We start from the raw sequence: 24,975 nt of genomic DNA, 5'->3' as shown, positions 1-24,975 counted from the left end.
GTGCAGTGGTGAGTTGGTGAGCAGTAATCGCTGCATTTCAGCTGCAGGGTTTTGTGGGTAATTGAGGCCAGGAGGATCTGCGGAAGGAAGAAATTTATAGGAGGGGGCTTAATTCACGTTATCAGAGGCAGCAGATGTGGTGGAAGACCCAGTTTAAGACTTTCTAACACCAGGATTCAGAGATGGAGTTGCAGGCAAAAGCTTCACAAACTCTCCTGGATAGCTATTTCTCTGTAGATAATATCACACAGAAACGCACAAACACACACACCCACACTCGACAATCAGTCAGATTTCTGAAACCAAGCCCTGCTGTTTTCAGTATCTGTAAAAGATGGAGCAACATTTCTGTCTGATTCAGAAAAAATGACCCCTGACACTTGCGGAATTTTTTTTTCATAGGTCAGAAGCTGAAACTCAAAGGTAAGGTTGGCCAAGTGGTAATTAAACCATGCAAATACTCTTCAGCTTTTCACCATATCAGAGTTTCATTTTTCAGTTTTACAGTGTGGCTCATTTAAAGCCCTCCATTGCAAATCCTCCACTGTGTAGGGGATTGGATTGGAAGCACAAAGCCCTAATGTGACCTATGTTAATAGGTACTGTAAGTGAAACCAGAGTGCACAGAGTGTACAATATGTGATGATCAGGAAGGACTTTTGTTTTTATTAAAAATAAAGCTATTTGTGTCATATTTGCTGTCTGGTGTTATTCTTCTTATTTGTATATTCACTTTCAGTCATTCAGTCATCGCCTTCGATATCTCCCCTCTGACCTCCACCTTTTTTCTGTGTGTCTCTCTGCAGGACCTGGGTGGAGTGAGTCCTCCTCAGAGGAACTGGAAGGGGATTGCTATCGCTCTGCTGGTCATACTGGTGGTCTGTTCCCTCATCACTATGTCTGTCATCCTCCTCACACCAGGTAACACTCAGACTTGATTGTGATGAACTGATGTTTTAGGGGGAGTTTTGTTTTTCTGCATCTACTTGCACTGACAAAATGTCTTCAGCACAGTCTACAATTTAATCATAACCGCATAATTTATGCTTATTAAGATTTAATCAACTGAGTAAAAATTATACAGCCATTTCCGACTCGCGTATTGTAATACCCATCTCACATGTTTACCTAACCTTCACAGTAAACGTTATTTATGTATCACTTTTGTTCATTGTTTTACAGTGTTTACTGTTAGCTTCTGCTGCTGTTCCTAAGAGGCAAAAAAAAATCAATTAATGCAGATTTAAGGTGTCGAAATCTGTTTAAAATTCTTTCGTTTGATTTAAAAGGCAGTGGATGAATAGTTCACCTTTTCTGGTGGTCGTTTCCTTAATATCTATCTGTAGGCCAACTTAAAGCCACATAAGTAAATATTTTCATGTATAAAATGGCTAAGATGAAACTGAAATATGAACTCATCGTTTTTGCCTTATGGCCCCCACAGGGTTGTACTACGAAGCAAGTTCGACATAGCTGGCCAGAGATAATAGGTATCACACTGGTGGTTATCAGCTTGATCTATTAATCGAGGGTTTCTGCTTCAGGCTGTTTGTACGCTCCCATAAGATGGGTCATTTGATGCACCATTTGACTCTTCTGCTGCACAAAGTAATCTGATTGAGTCCGTCTGACTTCAGTCAAAGGGATCAGGTCACGGAGGGAAAAAAAATATGCATAGTAAATTGTATCTAAATTTACAAATTACTATGTACAGTACATTTCACCACTTAACACACTTCCAAAACTGCTGTTATTCTAACATGAAAGCTGCACATGAAAGCTACATTCCTTACATGATGACCAGGGAGTGCATTTAGACCTAAACCTGTCCCATAATGAAGTGCATGAGGGGATCCATTCAGTTTATGGCCAAATAAAAGTGAAATTATTATTTTTCACTTACTAACTCAAATTTCTTTTCTGTGTAATAAATGGGGAAAATACAACCAGCAAATGAACCTGACAAGATATTTATGCTTTATCTGTACCACCAATGTAAAATGTAAAACCTGCCATAGAATTTGCACTGCTGTGACTACCTGGCTTCATTTGGTGGTATAAGTAACATATTCTTGAATAGCCTTGTGTAACATATTCCCTCTGTACTGGTCCAAAAACATATAGTCATCAGAAAAATGAGTCATAGCAAATCAAAACTCTGAACACTACCAGCTACTGTCCAGATCCAGAGGGGTGTACGATGGGGCATGGGAAATGGCTTACTGAGCTGTTTCCACCCTAAACTCTGTATAGTGGCACTCTTTTTACCTGGCTAAATAACCATGGTAACTTATGCTGAACACATAAGCTAGTCAGGAGCAGGTTATGTTCTGATTTTCAGTTTTAACATTTTTATTTTTCATTTTAAATGATTCTTTTATTTACAGCATTTTTGAGGTACACTACAGATTCTCTGGTGGGTTTTTTATATGTTTTATGTGCAACATATTAAGCCATACCGCCTTAAAACCACTGAATGAAGCACAAACTGTCATAACAATGTGCATGTACTAATTTAGTGATGAAAATTCCCAAATGTTGTTGTACTTCTAATTTGTTGGTGAGGTACTAAAACACAGAACACACAGCAAGAATACCTGATCAATTAATAAATTCATTTTCACTTTGATCTGCCACAAACTAAAGTAATTTCCAAGTGTCCTTTGTTATTATTAGTAGTATTATTATATTTAATGGTTAGGTGAACAATAAATTAATTAATTCGAACTAAAATGTTCATTTTACCATCCTGGGCAATAAATCTATACAGATAATTAACAATTTTCTTTATAGATTTTTAATCATTATTTATCATCCTCAGCAACTGAAAATGCCTCTGACTGGAGAAGGTGAGAGGCATTATCAGTGTGTGAGCCACACAGCATGCATGAAATGACCCTTTTTGCAGTATGCGAGCGTGCATGGAGACTGAAGCAAAACCTGGATTAACACAGAAAGCTGATAACCACTGTTGTGATACCTTTGCCAACTTTGTGACAGTGAAAACTTTGGTTTAAGCCTGAACGTATCTTACTTTTCCATCAATTAAGCTTCATAGAACACCACTACACATTTGAGGTGTGTAAAAACACCCCTCTGCTCGCTATCTGAATGGAAACGCAAATGGACACTGCTTGACACTGGACATTGTGTGTTTGTGTGTGGCGGGAGTGTCCTTGCTTAGACTGCTGTTACCCAACCCAAAACCTAGAAAAGACATAGAAAACAAATGGATGACGAATGCTTAATGGAAAAAACTGAGGCAGCGTAAAACATATTCTTTGTGTGTCATCCATATTCTCTAGCGAGTATTTTACAAACTGTTTTGGGATCTCTAATTTCTAGCGGTACTACAAAACAGGTAACAATTTCACATAATTGTTGAACCTAAATAGCTTATCAAGCTCTTCTCCCATTTTCACACACTGTACACTGTATATGTGCTTCAAAAATATCATTTTCTCAGATGTAAAATCATCACAATCCGCTGGCCATGCAGCCACTCTCTCCCCAGTGTATTCCACGGTTGGTTAGACTTTCATTGCCTCCATAAACAAACATGCTGTGTGGAGTTATCAAGGGAAGCCAATATGGCTGACATTCAAAATGACTTGGCCCTCTTATTCTGCTCACAATCAGCAGCTGTTCTATTCAGGAGAAGCTTACAATTGGCATGGTCTCTTTCTGCTAAAGGCTTAACATTTCATAATTAAAAATGAAACATTTCCAGGGTCAGCGCTGGAACAGCTTAAAGATTTTCTAGCCCAGTGATGATCATGTTAATGAACGAATGAAATGCCATTGTGACAATGTGTATCTTTTTCACACACATGGATTTCTTTGTGTGTTCATGTGTAAATACCAGTATGTACATCTGGATTAACAGGACACTCAACATACTGTATTTGCTCGTCAGGCAAGTGTAAAAATCCATCCAGTTCTATTTTCTTCCTACAGTCATTGGACAAAGGAAGTAGCATCCAGGTGTCGCTAATCAGTTAGTGTGAGCACCTCTATAAAACTATATGTTTTTTTGTAATTCAATGGTCTGGAGATGTGTGTTAACACAATTTCACAACCTTTCCAAGATTGGACCAAATTTACCCCAAGGTGAGAGCTCCATCTCAAACTCTACAGGCCTCAGTTAGAAAGTGGTCAGAAGTCCACACCTCAAACCGATCGAAATACTGTGATTGTCATGATCCAGTGTTTGTGTGTTCTGGACTTATGAAAATTGTTTATTTACTGCTCTCTTGAACTCTGGGTTTTGTTTCCTAGTTTAGTTTGCTTTTTGAGGGTTAAAGCTAGAGAGACTCTCTCTCTAGCTCTCTCGGGTCTGTCTGCAGTCTGTGCTATTGTTTGTAGTGTCAAGTCGTGTGTCTTAGTTGTGCCTCAGTGTGTTTCCTGTCTTATTTTGATGGTCCCTTGTCCCTGCATTATGTTCAGTTTTGCTTCCCCTATCTCATTATGTCAAGTTTGCTCCAGCTGTATTCCCAGGTGTCTCCACTTCTCCTAATCATCCTCACACGTATATACTGTGTCCATCTCCCTTTGTTTGTTATCAGAGCACCTGTTCTTCTCTGTGTCTCTCAGGTTTTGTGGTTTCCTTGTGTTTCTTAGTTTAGACTTCCTGTTTTGCTCCTTGTTCCAGTTTTATTTAAACAGAATAAACAGTTTGTTTTCAGTTTAAATCCTCATCACTCGCTACAACAGTGTGCTACCCGTGGACCACACAGTGGTGGTACCTTAAGATAGCGGTGAATTAACAAATCCCACAAAACCGCAACTAACTGAAGCAGCATTTTAGTTCCTAAACAATGATGCCACATTATTATTGCTAAAGGTGGTCCTATAAGCTACTGAATTGTGGGGTGTTTGTCATGTTGTAATGAAAGATCTGCAAAAAACTGGATGATTTTTGTTTTTTCACATCCCAATATGTTAAACCGTCAAACTACGAGAGGGTGTATTTTCTTTTCCACATGGATGCTGATGGTGAAGCAACTAATGCTGGAGTTTGATTTGAAATTGGATGCATGAAGGATGATTTGTGTTTAATAAGCGGATAGAATTTGTAACATGTGCATTTATTTTTATTTTTACCAGAAACAAACAAATTAAATTTATGCTTTTTTGTTTTTCAGCTGACAACCAAGCTGGAAGTGACACTAAAATGACTGTGGAGGATTTGTTCAAACCCGAGTTCAAAGTCCATGACCCGGAGGCCCAGTGGATCAATGGTGAGTAATCCATATTGACTGTACCTGTTTTGACTGTTCAGAAGTTTTTAGCTACGGATGCAGGGAAGTTCCGCAACGGATAAAAGGCACTGTTTACCAGCCTCGTTTGTAATTCTAACGAGACAGAGGAAGCAGCTTTTTTTAAAAGCACAGATAAAGCTGCTACAAAGCGTTACTGCCTGCCTGTTCCATGAAATGACAAAAACAGCATAAGCGAGTCATTAGTTGAACTATATAATGACTCAGGCCCGGTGCAGTCTACTGCTTCATGCTGCTGTACATATATTTATACAATACACACTCCTACTTGACATTAATGACATCTGGTTGAGTTCTAAGTGTACTCTGTATGAAGAAACAACAGCAGTGCTTTTGTTTAGCAGCATAGGGATGACATCTCTCTGTCGTCTCTCCTGCTTTGTAATTGAGGCTCCCTTTAACAGCCGGCAGACAGTTCACTTCTAAACAAGGCTGGCATGTTTCACCTCAGCCTTACCTTGCATCTCGTTATGCAAATTTAGATGTAGGGATTTATTTTCCCTCTCCTTATTTACATTGTATTGATTTGTTATTTGCCAGAAGGGGATCATATGTTAAGCCTGGAAGCCCTTGGCTGGAAATAAACCACATCAACTGAAGTGCAAGTGAATCTGATTATGGTTTGCTTAGAGGGAGGGAGAAGATAACGATACCTCCGAGGGAAAGGATGGACAGGATTGCGGCGTTCCCGCATTGCTCTCCGCCAGTCTCCTTTCCTTCCTGCGGATTAGTGTGTTTGTTTTGGCTTTCCTCTTCGCTGCCCATTGACTCAGTCTGCGCCTGAGGGCAAGGGAAAAAGGCAAGGCCTTTCTGTCCATCAATATTTCATTCCTGGGTGACATTTTTCCACTATCTTTGCAACGCCATCTCATTCCCTGAGCTGACCTCGGGCTAGACAGAGAAAGCACCAGTGTTGTGAGATGAGGCAGTCAGAAAAGTCAGCTTTATAGGGTGGTTTATGGATGGATGGGGCAAAATAGACCCCAGACAAATGGGAGAAGATAACAGACAGACGGGCGAGAGGAAAGATTGATCACTAGGATTTGGTGCAAAAATGAGATTTTTTTTTCTCCCTAACCCAAAAGCTTTAGTGGGTTTGCCTGAAAAGTCTTCAGTCTCTGTCTGTATTAGAGATAAATAGGTGCATCCAGTGTTTGGACAGTTACTTTTAAACCATTTTTTACTACCGATTACAGACAACATGCTTTTAAAGATCATTTTTAATGTACTTCATTACTAAATGAGCATTATGAGTAATGTTTTGGATTGCATCTACATTACCATTAAAATCTAGAATCTAGTATTCAGCAAATTACACAATAAATGTAAAAAAAAAAATGGTGTTTATGATGCTGTGTGTTTCTATTCAGGCTCCTTTTCATGTAGTTCACTGGCGCACTGCAATTTTCACTGTTTGCTTTGTAAAAGAAACATTTGACATTATTTCTGTGTTTTTAGTCTTCAAACTTCATTTCTTTATCACAGAGAGCCTGTTATGATCATTTCCAACTCCATATTTTCATTCTTTGACTTTATTAGCATTGCTTCAGTTTCAAAGGTCGAAATTTAGTTCATCCATTCTTGAGTTCTGAAACAGGCTGTTTGAGCCTCTTCAACTTTTTTCTGATTGGCTGAATATCCCAAATCGAATATTTCCACAGTAGGTGGGTAGGCCTTCTGTGCCTGAGGTGACCACATTAGGAATGTTTCATCCAATGACATCCTACAAACTGAGGGAAATAAAATATGTCCGAAAGCATAAAAGTTTAATTGAGAGGCCTTACTGTCATTATTTAAAAATCTTAACATGTTTAATATGAACTGCCACCACTGGCACACATTAGTAGCAGGTTTGTTATGGTGATTGCTGTGCATTGAAGTTGCCAGTATGGATAACTTTGTTTTTTACAAATCTGACCACAGTTTCCATTTGGCTCACAGCGCCCGCTACATCACATCCCTTATTCTTTCCATGTCATAGACACAGATTCACTCCTTTTGAACACATCATATGGTGTAATTCCAAAGACATACAGTGTGTTTGGTATGATATCTGAACTAGCTTACAATCTGAGGATTCTGTGGAGAAAGAAAATAAGATCTCTGATGTGCTATTAACTAGTAAGATTAAGCAAATATGAAATATGTATTTTTAAACATTCTTTATATATGTCAGTGAACCAGATGTTTTATTTTATTGGGCTGGAGTCAGAACATGAAACATTTTTTTCACTCAGCCACACAATAAAACTTGCATTTGAATGATTCACTATTTAGTATTACACAAAAATGAAGCATGCTACTGATCCAATGAAGCTCCAATGTGACTATGTGTTACCAAAAATAATTTTTTGTTAATAAAATTCTTATTTATGCTTACACTTCTTGTGTCAAGGCACATAAAACATAATTGACACATATGTTAACATGTCTGGATCCGTCGGCATGACCAGCTGGTTTCAGAGCTCCACAGGAAGAGAACTGATTTAATCAGTGGCACTATGCAAATAGACCAACTGTTGCAAAAGAAAGGTTCATTTTCCCAGCTCTAGCTTCCATGGTCATTACACAATGTCAGAAAAAGTGGTCAATATTTGGTAAAATGTCAGCCCAGCATAATCATGAAGAGCACGTTTGGTTTTTTTTGGAGCCAGTGAAACATTAAGGTAAAAGAAATGGAGGCAAAATGCCTGCTTCAAAATATATGAGGTCCGTGTTGCTTAGGTTGTTTGTAAGAAGTTTGAGTGAGTAATGTATAAAGTATGTGTTAGCCTTTTCTGTTGGTCCGAACCAAATAAGCAAAACAACGACTGTGAAATTGGCAATACGAGTTAAATATGTGAGTGTACGGGCCCCTTAATTCATACTTCAGCTAACAAGTGGTGACATGAGGTTATGGATGGATGGGTTGCTACAGTCCGACATTACAACTTGATGATATGTGAAATGGAGTGCATCATTACAGATTAAATTTGCTGCTAAGAGCGCTGTGATTCATCAGGTACACCTCCACCTCTCTGGCAGTGAAGCAAGGTTTTCTCAGGATAATATTGCCTCAATTGCCTCACATTGTTGATGATGATGATCTTTGAAGACTTTGAAACATCTGTAAATCAATCATTGATAATACTACTTATAGATTGCTTATAAATAATCCAGTTATTAAGCTGGTGGACACTGGGCAGATATGGAAAAAAATGACACTGATACTCCTCTCCAGCTGTTGCTTGTGAAGACTTGCATATGTGTGAATAGTGGATGTATATTTGTTTTTCACACTGAGGCATGTTACTGAGAAAGTCACATTCAGCTGATGCCACATGTGTTTCAGTGAGCGTCATTTTCCATCAGTATTGTCGCAAACTCCACTTGCAGGCTGGGCGCCATCAGACTGTCACTGACAATCTGCTGAGAGGAGGGTATCATATTGTGTTTGCACTGGCCCAGCTTGGACAAAATAACACACCAGTTGGCTTATATAAGCTCGCAAAACCCAAAATATTTCAGCATAATAAGAGTGTGAAATGAAACAACACATTTTTGACTGCATTTTATTTGTATATGAAGCAACATATAATATGAACAAGATATGCAGTGGAAAAATACCCCTACTGATAATGGCAATTCAACTTATTTTTACGTAGTACAAGAAAATCATGAGGTTCAGAAACAAGTAAACTATTGACTGAAGAACAAGTTAAATACACAGAGAAAAAAAAAAAATATATATATATATATGTGTGTGTGTGTATATATATATATATATATATATATATCTTGCACATTTTCAAAGGGATTCAATTTGGGCTTTGTGCAGGCCAGTCAGTAACACACTTTGGTCTTCTGAAGGTAGTTCTTCACCAGGAATGATGTATAAGACTCAGTAGGACCCAGAACTAGTTTTTCTTTTCCTGATATGAACTGGCGTTAGAAATGGCACATCCTTTTTAGCTAACATTAAGGTCTTCACTATCAATATGTTTGTGTGTCCCACCTAAATATATGAATTTATTTCTACTAGCATCAGCAGATTTCCATATACACAATGACTCGGTTCATTACTCTTAGTAGAAGAGAGTAAACATTTGCAAAACACTGTTTATGTAATACTGCAAAAAACACTCCCATAGTCATATTCATGAACTCTGAAAGCAGACTGATTGAGCAACATGTACCTTCCTTGAGGATGAGTCACAAACAAAAACATTACTAGTGCAGAAAGTCCCCCACAATACTCAGTAGGAAAACATTTCACTTGGCATCATGAGGAAAAGAGAAGCCAGAGCTTGAGGAAACAATTGCTGAACAATGTGTTCAACCAAATTAGTTTACTCACACAAAGTTCAGGTGGAAAAAACCCCCAAAACAAATCAGCATTTATTTTGAGGGATTTGGATTTTTAAATGAGTGTCAGAAAATCCTCCGAATTAGAAATGTGCCTTTGATATAATTATATATACTCTCTTTGTTTGTCCCGCTACTTAGACATATAGATTGCACTTTATACATCTAAGTCTATCAGCATCTTTTTACATTTGAAAATTTGCACACTGTGCTTGCAGTATGCAGCTGTGCATTTACCACCCAGCCCGCCCACGAAATCCAATGTTCACCTCAGTAAATGTCCAGCTCTGTGGTAATCCCTGTAAATCCATTATTGAGCCATTAACTGTCAATACTGTTCACCTCAAAACAAATTACCACTTGACTTCACCTGTTTACTAGTGAGCTGCATCACCTGTCAGCTCTGTTCATTCACTGCAGTCAAATTCGCACTTTTTATTTTATTACCTTACAGGCAGGCTTGTGGCTGACAGATTAATAAATCCCCTCTGGACTGTTTGGGTGCAGGATTTTACTGGATGGCTCCAAGAAATTTGTTATTATGTGAAAATGAAACTGGGTGCTGAAGTGCATCAGTGTGAAAGATTTTTATTTGTGTATTATGTGGGATCATACCGTCTCAGTTGCAAATATAGTCCATACTAGAAGTTAATAGTAACAGTAAAACTGTGTATACCTGTGTTATTATCAAGCTAAGCTGTTGCCTTTCCAGGAGAAGCCTTGCAGCAGTATGTTTTTATTGTTTTACTTTTATCTGCGACTGTATGTTATTAATATGTGAAATGCTGGTAGCTACACTAAATAGACAATAACACTTGGAGTTGCAAATGCAATAAAAACAGGTGACGTGTGCTGAAGGAGCGTCACCTGACATCTTAGGTCGAGTGTGCATCCTTGATGATGAATAAATGATTTCCTGCTCTGGCCTTATTATTGATGCTGGGTTCAACTAATGGAAAGTCCCAGTTTTTATTCAGCATGTCTTTAGCTTTATTCGTACAAGATCGCGGCTCATACTCGACATCATCATGAGAATATATTTAACATTTATATGAGTCTAACATCAATTCTGTAACCCCTGTGACAGTAAATATCTTCAGGAAACCCTGTCCCAGGGAAATTGTTGGTGCATGCGTACAAGAAGCGATTCAATCATTTTGCATTGCTTTTAAGTTGAGTGCTGGTCATATACTCCATTCTCTGGTTACTTAGGCAAACCTCTAATATGTTTAGTAACAAGTCATATGTCAACTGCTTCTGCTCTGATTAGTCACTTCATTCGCTCACCATGAAGGTGAGAAAGGTTATTTTGTACTCTGTCCACATTACAGCATCTGTAATTGTTTCGCCCTTGGTCGCTTGAAGTCATCATCTGCTTCTATGGACTCTAGTCACCATCTCACTGTGAATCTTTGAAGCTTCTGGGATGAAGAGCTTCGTGCTCCCTTATCCTTAAACCAAAATGCTCACAGTATTAAAAGCTTAACCATTCTTTAGAATCAGTGGTTCTCAAATTGTCGTGTTATGCAATTAAACTAGGTAAAAAATATCACTTTTGTGGGGGAAAAGCAAACAAAGGATGGCTGACACTGTTGCACTCATCTTTATTTCATTTAAAATTCTGCTTTTTTATTGTTAATGACAAAAATGAAAGATAAAAATGATGGGAGTGAATTTTTTTTGGCTTCTGAAGTAGGGCATGCCAGAAAAAAGTTGACAACTATTGTTGTATAGAAGCAATTTAAAAGCCTTTTAAAAACAATGCAGTGTTGGGGAAGAATACTGAGAGAAGATAAAGCTGCGTTTTTTGACACAAATCACACACACAAAGGTATCTCTGCTTCCTGTCAGACTTTTTGCATTCAGCCCCAACAACTTCTACTAATGAGCTGACACATGGGGCGTACAGCAATCCTGCTGTAGACGTAGTTGTAATTTTTATTTACAATTCATAACGTCTTCTCATCTACTTCATACAAAGTAGTTTTTGCAGTGATCATATTAATGAACCTTCAACGGCTTTGATGTGAGTCTGCAGTGGAAAAAAATATGCAGTTTTTGGATGTGAGAGGAATACCGAGCTTCAGTTTGACTTATTTTGCTGTCAGTCTCAATCCTCTATACTGGCAGCAAAACACAGGCAGAGCTGACCGACCACAGTTCTTTTGGTCTCAGCGTGCTACCTCTGTGGCTGTGACAGGCTGTTACATTTTAAAGCCTCTCCCCACTCAAAAAGACTTTTCTACCTTTCTGTTAGTTTTCTTTCACAGTCCACAAACATCCTAAACTATATGCGTTAGCCAAGTCAACTTTCCTTTAGAGAAAGCTTATAGTAGAGCTCGATCGATTGAACCCCCGAACCATCCCTTACTTATGCTGCTTTAGGCTCAGGCTGTTGGGAAACCTCCACCTGCCAACTGGTCACAGCAGATGGCAACTGCTCACTGAGCTTAGTTCTGCTGGAGGTCTTTTCAGTACATCATTGGGGTCCTCGCTCTGATATTGTGAGATGATTAACCTTAGAATATAAAACCCCTAGAGACACCTGTAGCTGTGAACCACGCTTTAAAAGACAATTAAATCAAATTTTAACTTAAATTTAAATTCAATTATTGGTCATCTGTCCAGGGCACCTCTGTTAACCTACCCAGGATAAACTCATAGTTGTGGTGGGATTTATGTTATGGTTGATACTAGGAACCTGTTTCCTCGTTGAGACGTGTCCTTCGATATTTACACACCCATCATAGCAGCATAGATATCATTTTAAGAAACTTAAACCTAAACCTGAGGTCATTTGAAGTCAGATCAAGTACAAATTAATAAACACATCTGAATAGCATATTTAAGGAGGCTTATGTCAGCTACAGCACAGAGGGCACTGAGTAAATACTTCCTTTTGTTGCTCTTGAACTTAAGTGTTGAGGCTGGTGCACTAGGATTTTGCAGAAATACAGAACTTAACGTGAAGATGATCTTTGGCACCAGTGTGTCTCCCTCGTCCTCTCTCGGTTGACACATTTCATTACTTATGCTGTGGGGCACTATTTGGAGAATTTTTTTTTTTTTTAATTCTGCACCTTTTAATTCTAAATCAAGAATCTGGCATGCATTGCAAAGTTGTTGGCTTGATTGCTGATGACTGGGCTGTGACCCAAGCTGCAGTTTTGTGGGGTGTGGTTTCAATGGTACATTTAACGTTTTATGCCTCTAGGTGGATTTCATGGCTGTGTGCTCTTAAGATAGAATATAATATCTTAAAAGGTGTAAACCATCCAGATATCACATGTCAGTACCAGATCACGCTCTGCTTTGAAACTGATCTTTGTGTGCCGGCAGACTTCATTGCTGGATGCCTAATCACTCCACTGTTTAGTTCAGTAAGTCTTTTAGCATTGAGCCAGCAACCCACCTTGATTTTCTTTCATTTTTATGATTAGCCACATAATTACGCCAATTAATTTCTATTCCCCTGCCACTCAACTTGGAGGAAAAGGAAGAAAAGGATCAGTTTTTCAGCTGCCATAACCTGCAAAGAGGCTTGCAACATATGCATCATAAGCAGGGAAACAGGGTCTTGGAAATAGGGAAATGCATTCTTTTTAGCCCAGTTTTCCACTTGCTTGCTTTTGCAGGATCATTTTCAGGGGTTAATTAGGAACTGCATGCTCTGGTACCTCCCATTAATTAACATTAGAGACTCCCCAGGCTGTGCTGTTAACTGCTGCTAAAGCGTCAGTGAAGGGAATACAGTGCATGGTCGTGTGCATTTGTCTCCTCGTATATGCCAGTGCATATAGCACACGTTTCACAGTGGGAAGGTTGTTAATGGCTGCATGCTAACGTGCGGCAGCTCTTCGGGTTCCAGACAGCTCAGGTGCATGGACATTTTAAATCTTTCTGTTCATTTTTTCCGCAGATAAGAAATTGTGATTTGAAATGTCTCCTCGTTTATGTGAACCCCAGTGCCACCCAGCACTAACACAGAGTCCTCCTAAGCCTCATGTATCTCACACTCTTCTCCATCTTCCATTAAGCTCCTGTAAGCCCATCCTATTTTTGCCGCTCCTGACATGCCCATTATCACTGCTCTGAGCAGCAAGAGACACTGATTAAAAGGGAGAGATTGAATTCTCCACTGTTCTCCCTTTGCCCTTCCTCGCTCTGTGCGATTTTCAACAGAGACAGTGCTGAAGTCAGACCATGGCCATTAGTGCATCAGGCGTTGGTGATTCACTGCTGAGACAAACTTCTAACAAAAAAAACCATTTTCTTTTGTGCAGGCTGAATTAAGGATGCTCTGTTTTTTACATATTCCGCCCCTCCACAGATGTCACCAAAAATAGTAAAACACACTTTGTGGCCCAGGTCTGTTAAGACGTTGTCATGTATTAGCATATGATGTTTAGGGTGGAGGGAAAAAAGGGAGGCAGAGAGCATAAAACACAGAAGCAATAAAGTGGAGAAACAATATCGCTGTCACACTTTGTGGAAAGAGCTTTGCTTGTCCATCAGCCCGAGACACAGAGAGGAAGGAGGTGTATTACAGCTGAAAAAAAATCCCATGGATTGATTTCCCACTAACAGAAAATAAAATCATCAGTGTCTGTCCATGACACAAAACTTAACATTGGGAGGGAATGCTCACTCACCTTTCACTGGCATTGAAAGCATGTATTTTTACATCAAATAGTACAGCAAAGTGTAAATCAGATTAAAAAAAAGTGCTATTTATGAGTTAAAGTATGATTTGCAGGAGTCAGTTGGACATTGATTGAGAACAATTTTTCACACATTTTCCATATGCAGAGAGGCACTCACCATATCAGAGTGATGCTGAAAAATCAGTGTAAATGCATTTGTTACTTATAGACCGAACTATTGCAATTTATTATTATCGGGCTCTTCTAAAGGCTCCTTGAAAACACTTCAGTTGTTTTCTTATTTCTCCCATATTACTGTTCCTTCATCGGCTCCCTGTTAAATCCAGGACTGAATTTAAAATAATTTAAAATACACGATTTTTTTTATATTTAAGTAAATGTCTTGTGTGAACTCTCTCCTTCTCACCTACTTTGAGCCAGTTCGTGACAACCTATTATCACAACAAAGCAGTTCTCTCTGCAGGTTTACTTGTGATTTATAAACTTTCTAAAAGTAGAATGGGGCTCAGAGCCTTCAGCTGGCGGGGTCCTCTCTTGTGGATCCAGCTCCCAGTTTAGATTTTGAGAGACAAACACCCATTCTACTTTTAAGACTAGGCTTCAAACTTCCTGTTTCTTATTTGTCTTTGTTTTTTGATCATCTTTGATCCCTTCCTTTCTCTTCATCCTTCAAACATCAGAAAACTATATTTATAACAACTGTCCTCAAACCAAAAACCCAACCCACAACATCCCACTTAATGTAAACTTAACTAAAATGGCATCACAGCAAGGAATTAAAGGCTGAACTACCAAAGTGAGTATACAGGGAGTGTAGAATTATTAGGCAAATGAGTATTTTGTCCACATCATCCTCTTCATGCATGCTGTCTTACTCCAAGCTGTATAGGCTCGAAAGCCTACTACCAATTAAGCATATTAGGTGATGTGCATCTCTGTAATGAGAAGGGGTGTGGTCTAATGACATCAACACCCTATATCAGGTGTGCATAATTATTAGGCAACTTCCTTTCCTTTGGCAAAATGGGTCAAAAGAAGGACTTGACAGACTCAGAAAAGTCAAAAATAGTGAGATATCTTGCAGAGGGATGCAGCAGTCTCAAAATTGCAAAGCTTCTGAAGCGTGATCATCGAACAATCAAGCGTTTCATTCAAAATAGTCAACAGGGTTGCAAGAAGCGTGTGGAAAAACCAAGGCGCAAAATAACTGCCCATGAACTGAGAAAAGTCAAGCGTGCAGCTGCCAAGATGCCACTTGCCACCAGTTTGGCCATATTTCAGAGCTGCAACATCACTGGAGTGCCCAAAAGCACAAGGTGTGCAATACTCAGAGACATGGCCAAGGTAAGAAAGGCTGAAAGACGACCACCACTGAACAAGACACACAAGCTGAAACGTCAAGACTGGGCCAAGAAATATCTCAAGACTGATTTTTCTAAGGTTTTATGGACTGATGAAATGAGAGTGAGTCTTGATGGGCCAGATGGATGGGCCCGTGGCTGGATTGGTAAAGGGCAGAGAGCTCCAGTCCCACTCAGACGCCAGCAAGGTGGAGTACTGGTTTGGGCTGGTATCATCAAAGATGAGCTTGTGGGGCCTTTTCGGGTTGAGGATGGAGTCAAGCTCAACTCCCAGTCCTACTGCCAGTTTCTGGAAGACACCTTCTTCAAGCAGTGGTACAGGAAGAAGTCTGCATCCTTCAAGAAAAACATGATTTTCATGCAGGACAATGCTCCATCACACGCGTCCAAGTACTCCACAGCGTGGCTGGCAAGAAAGGGTATAAAAGAAGAAAAACTAATGACATGGCCACCTTGTTCACCTGATCTGAACCCCATTGAGAACCTGTGGTCCATCATCAAATGTGAGATTTACAAGGAGGGAAAACAGTACACCTCTCTGAACAGTGTCTGGGAGGCTGTGGTTGCTGCTGCACGCAATGTTGATGGTGAACAGATCAAAACACTGACAGAATCCATGGATGGCAGGCTTTTGAGTGTCCTTGCAAAGAAAGGTGGCTATATTGGTGGCTGATTTGTTTTTGTTTTGTTTTTGAATGTCAGAAATGTATATTTGTGAATGTGGAGATGTTATATTGGTTTCACTGGTAAAAATAAATAATTGAAATGGGTATATATTTGTTTTTTGTTAAGTTGCCTAATAATTATGCACAGTAATAGTCACCTGCACACACAGATATCCCCCTAAAATAGCTAAAACTAAAAACAAACTAAAAACTACTTCCAAAAACATTCAGCTTTGATATTAATGAGTTTTTTGGGTTCATTGAGAACATGGTTGTTGTTCAATAATAAAATTATTCCTCAAAAATACAACTTGCCTAATAATTCTGCACTCCCTGTAAAATCTAAATGTCAAAAAGTGATGAGATCACTCAAAAATGGGAGAGACTGATGAATATGTGCTGCCATGTTTTAGTGTGGGCTGTTATCTAGTAACAGAAGAAGAAAGTTTTGTTATTCGGGAAGGGGAGAAAAACTGGTTGGCTTTATTATATTAAACTCCATCAAATGAAAGGAAAATATTGATAAGTAACTGAAACCTCCCAGCAAGCTGATACTTCCCATCTTCCCTTCTTTTCAGTCACTACTTTACTGTATATGTTTTCATCCTCACCTGTGCGGCTCCTTCCACCTGCACAGGTGCGCATAGGGTTATAGATAACATAAAATATAAACCAAGAAGGCATCACCTGGCTTCTGCTGACATTCACCTTAGATATTTAAGAGACACCTTTGGCTTCAGAAACCCTACTTCTATTTTCCCCTACCACTCCTCATTGTTAAGGACGTAATCATGCAGACATGTCCTCACTAACTCTGATTAACAGGTAACGTCCAGGCCACACAGACAGGATTAAAAAAATAAACCACAAAGAAATCCCCAAAACATAATGCAATAACAGCAGTTTCATATGAATTCAAAATAACTTATAGTTTAGGGCTCTTCTCAGATTTTACTCAGAACAGCTGAGTCCTGATGTATTGATGAAGATTTTTGTAAATGCTGGTAATTTCTGCTCCCTGATGAATATTGTTGTGCCACGATAATAAGGGGAAATTCACTCTAAATTGTTAAAGGCCATTCAGTTGGGTTCTAATGAGGCAAGGGTATTGATTGGCTTTCACCTGGCTGTGGAGGGAAGACAGTGATATATTGGGGAAGGTGAAGAGCTGGCAGGTCTCAACAGCAGGCCTCCAGTGAGTTAAAAGCACCAGTCTTAACCCATTCACTGTGAGAGTACTCAGCTTGCTTAATGAGAAGAGCAGCAGAAACGTTTCAAAGGCTGTCTCCAACTACTTCGTCTCTCTTATTTATTAAAATTACCCACATTTCAAAATCATAAGTGTCTGTTTGAGGATAAATGGAAAAAATGTCAGGTATTTCCTTCTTACCTGCCTGTAAAACCGCTTTGAGTCCAGGTTTGTTAACTTTAAGGTCAACATTTTAGACCTGTTGAATGCTTCTCACAGCATTTTATCTGAGGCTAGAGGAAAGTATGGACTGATTTTGTTTTCATTATGAATCCATCCAAAAGAAAAGAAAAAAAAAATAGGTTTTAAAATTGCACAGGCATCACAAATTAAAGTAAAGCGCAATTTGCATCCAAATGCTTTAGTAGAGAATAATGAAAGCTCGATGAATCAGCAACACTATTTTGTTTTTTCATTCTGAACTTTAAAGTACATTTTAAAACAATATCATGGTGTCTTCTGAGCACCTTGGTAAGATTTTAAGTCCACTCCACAACTCTTTTATAAATTACAAATTACACTAATAGACAAAAAGGTTTAGGATGTTATTCTCTCCTCTGGTATAATTTAAAATGGTCAATGAATATACATGAATGTTCCTTTTTGGTTGTGTATTTCAAAGGCAAACTGAGCACAAACAAAAACATAAAAATTTTTTGCTGATAAAAATTTCACAACATGGTCTTTCCAGGGAGCCAATCAGTAACCATAACAATCGCTTAAAAATGAAGCTAATAAAATGAAGGCACACTGTGATATTTTATTCAGTACATCCTTGTATAGTTCAGCATATTGTAGTACATGTGGTAACATCTAGTACACAAGATGTTGACATAACTATTGCTATAAGATGAAGTTCTCAAAGGCAGTTATGTAATGTATAGAATATTAGACTTACAATATAACATGTCAATAAATAATGAAAATGTTTAATATTTGCAAGAACCACCTGAATATATTAACAGTACGATATAAGAAAAGCATTCTAATGTTATGATCAAATGGTATTTAATAATACAGGTTCTAACATCAGTGCTTGCAGCTATATTGTCCAGACATATTTGTAGTTTAACACTATCAATGTTTATATTATTTATAGAGGTTAACACTGGTAATAATATAGAGCTTAATACGTTACTATATGGCAAAATTGTTTAACAACAGACAAAAAAAGATATAAGGAAAAGGACCAGTTAGAAGTAATAAAAGTAGTAGTAGTAGTAATGATAATAATCGATTCTAAACTGCATAGAAGGTAGTGAAGGGAAGGGGAGAGGATAGGGTTGATATAAGCTGTTTCCATGGGCTCTGTTCATAGGCTACTGTACCCATGTCTGACTTTGAGCATCAGTTGTTGACTCCCATCCTTTAATTCCAGAGGACAGTCAAAGTAGGAGTCAACAGAAAGTGGTCACTATCACAATGACAGCAACTCTTTGGACTTTACAGTTTACACTTGAATGTGTATCAGGCTGTATATTTCAGTCACTCAGCTTGAATTTGTGTAACTCTGCCGTTTATTTCTTCCTGCCCATGTTGCACACTCTTGAGGAAGCGCCATGATAAATGCAGTTTTTGAGCTGTCACCTGTGGTAGAAAGGACAATACCTAAAATGCTAGATTCTGATAGTGCATCTGGTTTATGTCCACAAGTTCAGACACATGAAAAGCTTTTTTAAAGCATTTTTGACAGCATTTTTAAATTGTTATGACAAATACAATATTATCGAACTCCTTAGCATTCTTGGTTATTATTAGTAAGTACAAGTGTGATCAAATAATAATAAACTTTATATCTTATTCAGTCAGAATTCAATGAGCTCTGCCTGGGAAGAATGCTGGTCTGTAAATATGACAATGCTTTCTGAACCTTAAATTTCTCCAAGTCATTCTGCTCGATCTTTTCCTCTAACTGATTTAACACAGCACCATATATTTTGCACTGGATTTGACATTTAACATTGACATTTTTAATCCCTTTAAATTTAAGCTAGTGCCAGAATTCACCTAATTAGTCCCAGAGTTAATGAAGGTTCATTGTAGTGGGGAAAACTGGCATTTACATATCCAGCCTTGATTTGAAAGCATTTCTTTGGGAAACATCTTCAAACATCTAAAACTCCAGAAAATGGCCACTTTGTTATTACGACCAAGCTGTTATTATGATCTATTGTTCTGTTCAAAATTTAATCTAATGGCATGTAGAATAAGTCCACATATGAAAATTGGCTCACTGGAAACTTAGAAAAAAAGAGCATTGTAAAGTTTATATCAACCTAATAAGGTTCTTTTTCTACCCAAATCATGACCTTGTTCTAACAAAATGGTCCTCGACAAATTAATAGGTAGCATAGCAGTGACAGTAAAACATTTATGCTGCCTCCTTCTGTCAGTTCTGGTGATCATTAACAGCAGAAGCACTTGGACATATAATATCAGGAATTTATGTATGGTAGTGTCATGGTAAAGGCTGGAAAGGTTAAAAATTGTTCAGGTAACAAGAGATCTAAAAATACATGAGAAAAAGTGTTTTTTCTACTTATCCAATTCGGGGTTATGAGGAGGGAGGCTGGAGCCTATCCCAGCTGTCATGGGACGAGCACACCCTTAGATCTCTAATCTATTGCAGGGCTAACACAAAGAGACAGATAATCATTCACAATCAGAATCACCAATTAACCTAACATGCATGTTATTAGACTATAGGAGGAAGCTAGAGTACCTAGAGAGCACCTATGCAGGCATAGGGAGGATATAAGCTCAACACAGAAGGGCCACAGCTGGCCTTTAATTGTTGTAAGGTGGCAGTGCTAACCAACAAACCACCACTGTGCCACCCCTACTTTATTTTGAGCCAATCGTGATCCTGTCTTGAAGACTGTTGTCAAGAGTTTACCTCCTTTTTCTAAGAGTTGAAAAACATGGCCTCCAATCTGAGACATTATCAAAACTTACCTGTTAACCTATGGTTGGGGTTAGAGGAATGGTTAGAAGTAGGTTCGGTTTTGCATTAACCACATGCTAAATACTTAACTAAAATATTATTTCATCTTTCAAATGAATTCCCATAACTTTCTCCGGCACAGTTTTTCTGTTCCAGAGGCTTCTTTTTTCTTTTCAAATATTCTAAATAAGTAAAAGTTTTATAAAAAGAGAGAAGATAACTTGACTCCCCAAAACCCCAGCCCCACTGGTGACCAGCTGAATGTTAAAAGGTTAAGCAAGCACATTAACTAGACTCAAATTCTTTAAAAAAAATAATAATTTCAATTTATTCAGCAGTTCATAGTTCACTGTGTAATTCAACCAAGGATGTCAGCAATAAGACTTTTCATGTGTATACAGTCTGAAACTTCTCCTGTTTAATCAGTGGTCCCTGTGCGGTGGTATTCAGCAAAGTGAACCACAGGAACAACATTTTGGTACAACGGAATTAAGATTTCATATTCATAGTTATTTATTATCTACCTCAGGCAATTTCTATGTCTATGGAAGCTCATTGCAGAAAGGGACTGATGAATATCTACATGTATCACAAAGAAGTGAAGGAGCAGAAGTAATAGAAGTGAAAATGATTCTTTCAAGTTTAACCTCCCCACCGTTGAATTTCTTATCAAATGTATTTGGAGTTAATACTACTTTCTATGGATCAGTTGTGGCTGGTGTCACTCAAGTGTATATCCACTTTACACACAACCCTCTGAGCAGCTTTTCCCATGGGTCACTAAGGCCGATGCATTATGGAATGACATTCATATCTCATCGATAACCTGCACAACCCCACCGCAGGGCTGTGACATTTCACTTCATTAAGTCCCCGGTTCATTTGTTGTCTTGCTTCACATACAGGGCCTGAGCGAAAAGATGATGGTTGAGGATGAATTAAACATGGCGGGTTTAAATATAGACTTCTTGAGACAAAGGCGGCTCTATAGGCAGTTCATCCCCAACCTCCTCACATCCTCTGACATCATCCTCCCACTGACACTAGTGGCAATGCATTTTAAAGCGATCAGTTGACTGACAAGGCAAATACTTTATAGGGTGGTGTAGACTAGTGCAGACTCGATCCCAAATGTGCAGCATTCTGCAGCTGGAACCACAGAACATGTATAAATCCATAACTAAATTTTGAGTCCTGTTTCATTCAAATTGACAAAACAGTTTTTACACCTCTCATTGTAAACGTTTTTCTCTTAAACATTTATCTTTTAAGTAAGAGGCTTGATTTTAAAACAAACATGGCAGCTCAATCTCAGAGCCCTCTCTCCATTATATCAACATATATCCACTGTGTCAGACTTGCCTCTCTAACTTTGTCTCTAAACTGTTTGACATGAGCTGTCCCTTTGAGGGACATCTTCAACTTTGCCTCCTGTCTTATCAGTGACACTGAGTCCAAATCATACCTCATAACAGGTCTCACAACCATCTTGTAAACCTTCCCTCTCACTTTTTCTGCTATCCTTCCATCACAAATCAACCCTAGCTCTCATCTCTACCCACTCCACTCTGCCTGCACTCTGTTCTTCAACTTTCTTGTGCAATGTCCATTGCTTTGGATGTTAACCTGAGGTATTTAAACTCATCTACCTTCACTACCTTTATTCCTTGCAGCTTCACCTTTCTGTCTGTCTCCCTCTCATTTACACACATTTATTCTGTATCGCTTCTACTTTCATTCCTCTTCTCTCCAGAGCATACCTCCAGGCACTCTTCCACCTTCTCCATACTCTCATTACACATCAGAATGTCATCTGCAAACATCATAGTCCTCAGATACTCTTGCCTGACCTCATCTGTCAGCCTGTCCATCAACACTGCAAACAGGAGGCAAAGGGTCTCAAAGCTGATCCCTGGTATAATCCCACCCCCACCTTGAACCCATTTGTCAATCCTACTGATTGCACATCCCGCCGCTGTCTCGCTGTTCTCAAACATGTCCTGCACCACCTTCACATACTTCTCTGCCACTCCTGAATTCCTCATGCAGTACCACAGTTCCCCCATGGGCACCCTTGGTCCTACTCTTTCTGACCTTCTCTAGACATCAACACTCTGAAAGCAAAATTTAAACTATAATTCTCAGCATGGAGCCATACTTATGATCACTAATCGTCACCTCTTCTTAACACTTTCTCTTTAGCAGTTTGGCTCACCAACTGTATCCCTCTGTAGTTACTACAGCTCTGCACATTGTTTCTGACAGTTGGTACCAGTTTTTATGCCAATGAAAGAAATATACTTTGTTACAATGTACTAGTTATTGTTGATCTTTAATTGAAACCCCTTTTTCTGACTGTGATTTTGGAAAGATGTCAGTTGGTAAAAAGTTAAGGGTCTGTATAGAAAATATAAATCAAGCCTGCCACAGCATCGTGCCATCTATCACGTTTTGTCTACCTCATGATTTATTTTCTTGAGTCAGGTTTTCATATTGTGGATTTGAAGGAAGAAAACTAATCAGGCTGAGGCCAGCACAAGTGAAACATCCATTTAGTCTTTCCACTGCAGTGTCTCAAGTTTGCTCAAGGAAAGATTAAACAATTTTCAATTTCCACTCTATTTTAGTTTTAATTACAGGCAAGATTTTGGAGGATGCAATGTCAGAGATCCAGGATATTGGACCAATGAGAGGTGTCTGTTATAGGATGAAGTAGGCAGTTTATAATTTGAATTTTATTTTAAGTAATAGTAACACAGAATTAAAGGAAACTGCAATAGAATAGAATAGAATGATTTTAATTTTTTTTCACTGGGTACAATGACAATAAGGTACCACTCCCGTCTGTGTGCACACACTTAAAAAAAGCATTAGCATAACAATGTCAATAAATAAATAATAAAGACAAACACATTCACACACACCCATGATAGACATATTGTCCTGTTGTATTCCACTGATCCATAATTACACAAAGGTAATTATATTTATTTCATTTTATTTTATTTTTTTTGCCACAAACTGTAAACTCAACCATAAAAGAGCAGAAATACATGAGTGTCAGTCAAATATTGTTAACATGGTTATTAGTTGCCTGTTCACACAAAAACTGATTTGACTAGATTAAGACCACCAAGAATATAGAGGCTTTTTGGGTGCAGCTAGTCTTAAAGAACAAATTTACTATAAAATTGAGAACTAATCCAAATAAGGTTTTAAGATTCGTTTGGTTACTCCAACTGTACAACTATGAGCATAGTTCATAAATCCATTTTTGCACCATAAGAAAAATCTGTTCTTTTCTTTACACAGTGCTATCCATGCCAGATATTGTTTACATATTTATAACTGAAATGACAAAGAGCTATGAAAGTTTATAGTGCAGCCTGTACATTTGGTCCCCTTTTGTTGGGTCATTAATTGTTTTGGTTGCCTACTTAATTTATAACCTCTGTTTTGTGAACGTAATGTGTTTGAGTGCAACCCCTACTGTATTGGAAAGTGACAGTATAATGTACACGTCTCAATTGTATCTTTTTTCTTTTATGAAAAAACAAGTGTCAAAGTTGGTAGTTGAATTATGCCCCAGTGTCATGCTGTTTCTCGTCTCCGATAAACATCTGAAATTACTAGGTTGCATGATTAACACGTTTAATGTTGTGCACTTTGACAATGACACTTGTTTTGCAATGCAAATCAGAGGTGGATCATATGAGAGTTGCTTTTAGAGCAGACTGAAGAGAAATTAATACGAGGAGTCAATGAGCAGCAAAAGCTCAGCTCTGTCTTTCATCCGGCTTGAAAATCAACGCCCAAGTTAGAAACAAACACCCACGCATTATTTACTGTACGGTGGGTCTTGGAAATAATTAAGCACCACTCAGCCACTTTAGCAAATAAAAGGCAGTGCTTGCTACAGGTGAGTCTGAGTTTCAGGCCCACCAAGAAATTGTTGTTGCAGTGTTTGGATTTAATGTTAAGTGTGGCCAGACCACATCCAGTGATTCAGTTTACCATTCATGGTGTTTCCAACTGCACTGAAAGAACAAAGTAAGTGGGAAATGGTGAACAGAATAATGATAGACGGATAAAAATCGTATTAAACTGAAGCTAAAGTGAATAGTTTGTATGCATACAAGAGGCAGGCATGAAGAGGAACATCCCAGCACTGTGGGGGGCAGACTCACAAGTCCCATTTTTACGTGTTATTCTGTTATTGGTAGAGTTGTGTGTTACAGTGTTGTATTCACACTTTTCATAATTCTAGTGTTTTCATATTTTAGCTTAGTTTTACTCTTTCCTTTGTCTATATGGCTATACAGGCAAAGAGAGGAGCATTTCATCAAGGGCCTGTACTCCAAAGCAAATTCACCATGACCAAGATAGTTTTTAGTTATCTGACTTCCATTAAACTAACATCAGTGATCAGGTGAAGTGTTAACAAAGGTTGTTATCAATAAGTCAACCCA

At 38.5% G+C, this 24,975-nt stretch overlaps 1 protein-coding gene across 5 annotated transcripts in view; it reads left to right on the top strand.

The window, feature by feature from the left end:
• dpp10 (dipeptidyl peptidase like 10) overlaps positions 1–24,975 on the top strand; it is a 269,569-nt gene that overhangs the window by 149,770 nt on the left and 94,824 nt on the right. For 3 of the 5 annotated variants that reach the window (XM_082509271.1, XM_082509272.1, XM_082509273.1), the window contains exons 2-3: positions 807–921; positions 5,145–5,240. In XM_082509271.1, the coding sequence (XP_082365397.1) occupies positions 807–921; positions 5,145–5,240 (211 nt within the window). Of the gene's footprint in view, positions 1–806; positions 922–4,766; positions 4,844–4,883; positions 4,996–5,144; positions 5,241–24,975 lie in introns of those variants that run through there. The other 2 variants (XM_082509275.1, XM_082509274.1) reach the window with 2 other exon arrangements.

The sequence above is a fragment of the Aulonocara stuartgranti genome, assembly GCF_965226115.1.
Source record: "Aulonocara stuartgranti genome assembly, chromosome: 16".
Lineage (NCBI taxonomy): Eukaryota > Metazoa > Chordata > Actinopteri > Cichliformes > Cichlidae > Aulonocara > Aulonocara stuartgranti.
Note: the sequence above shows the minus strand (reverse complement) of the source record. Positions and strands in the feature narration are given on the sequence as shown.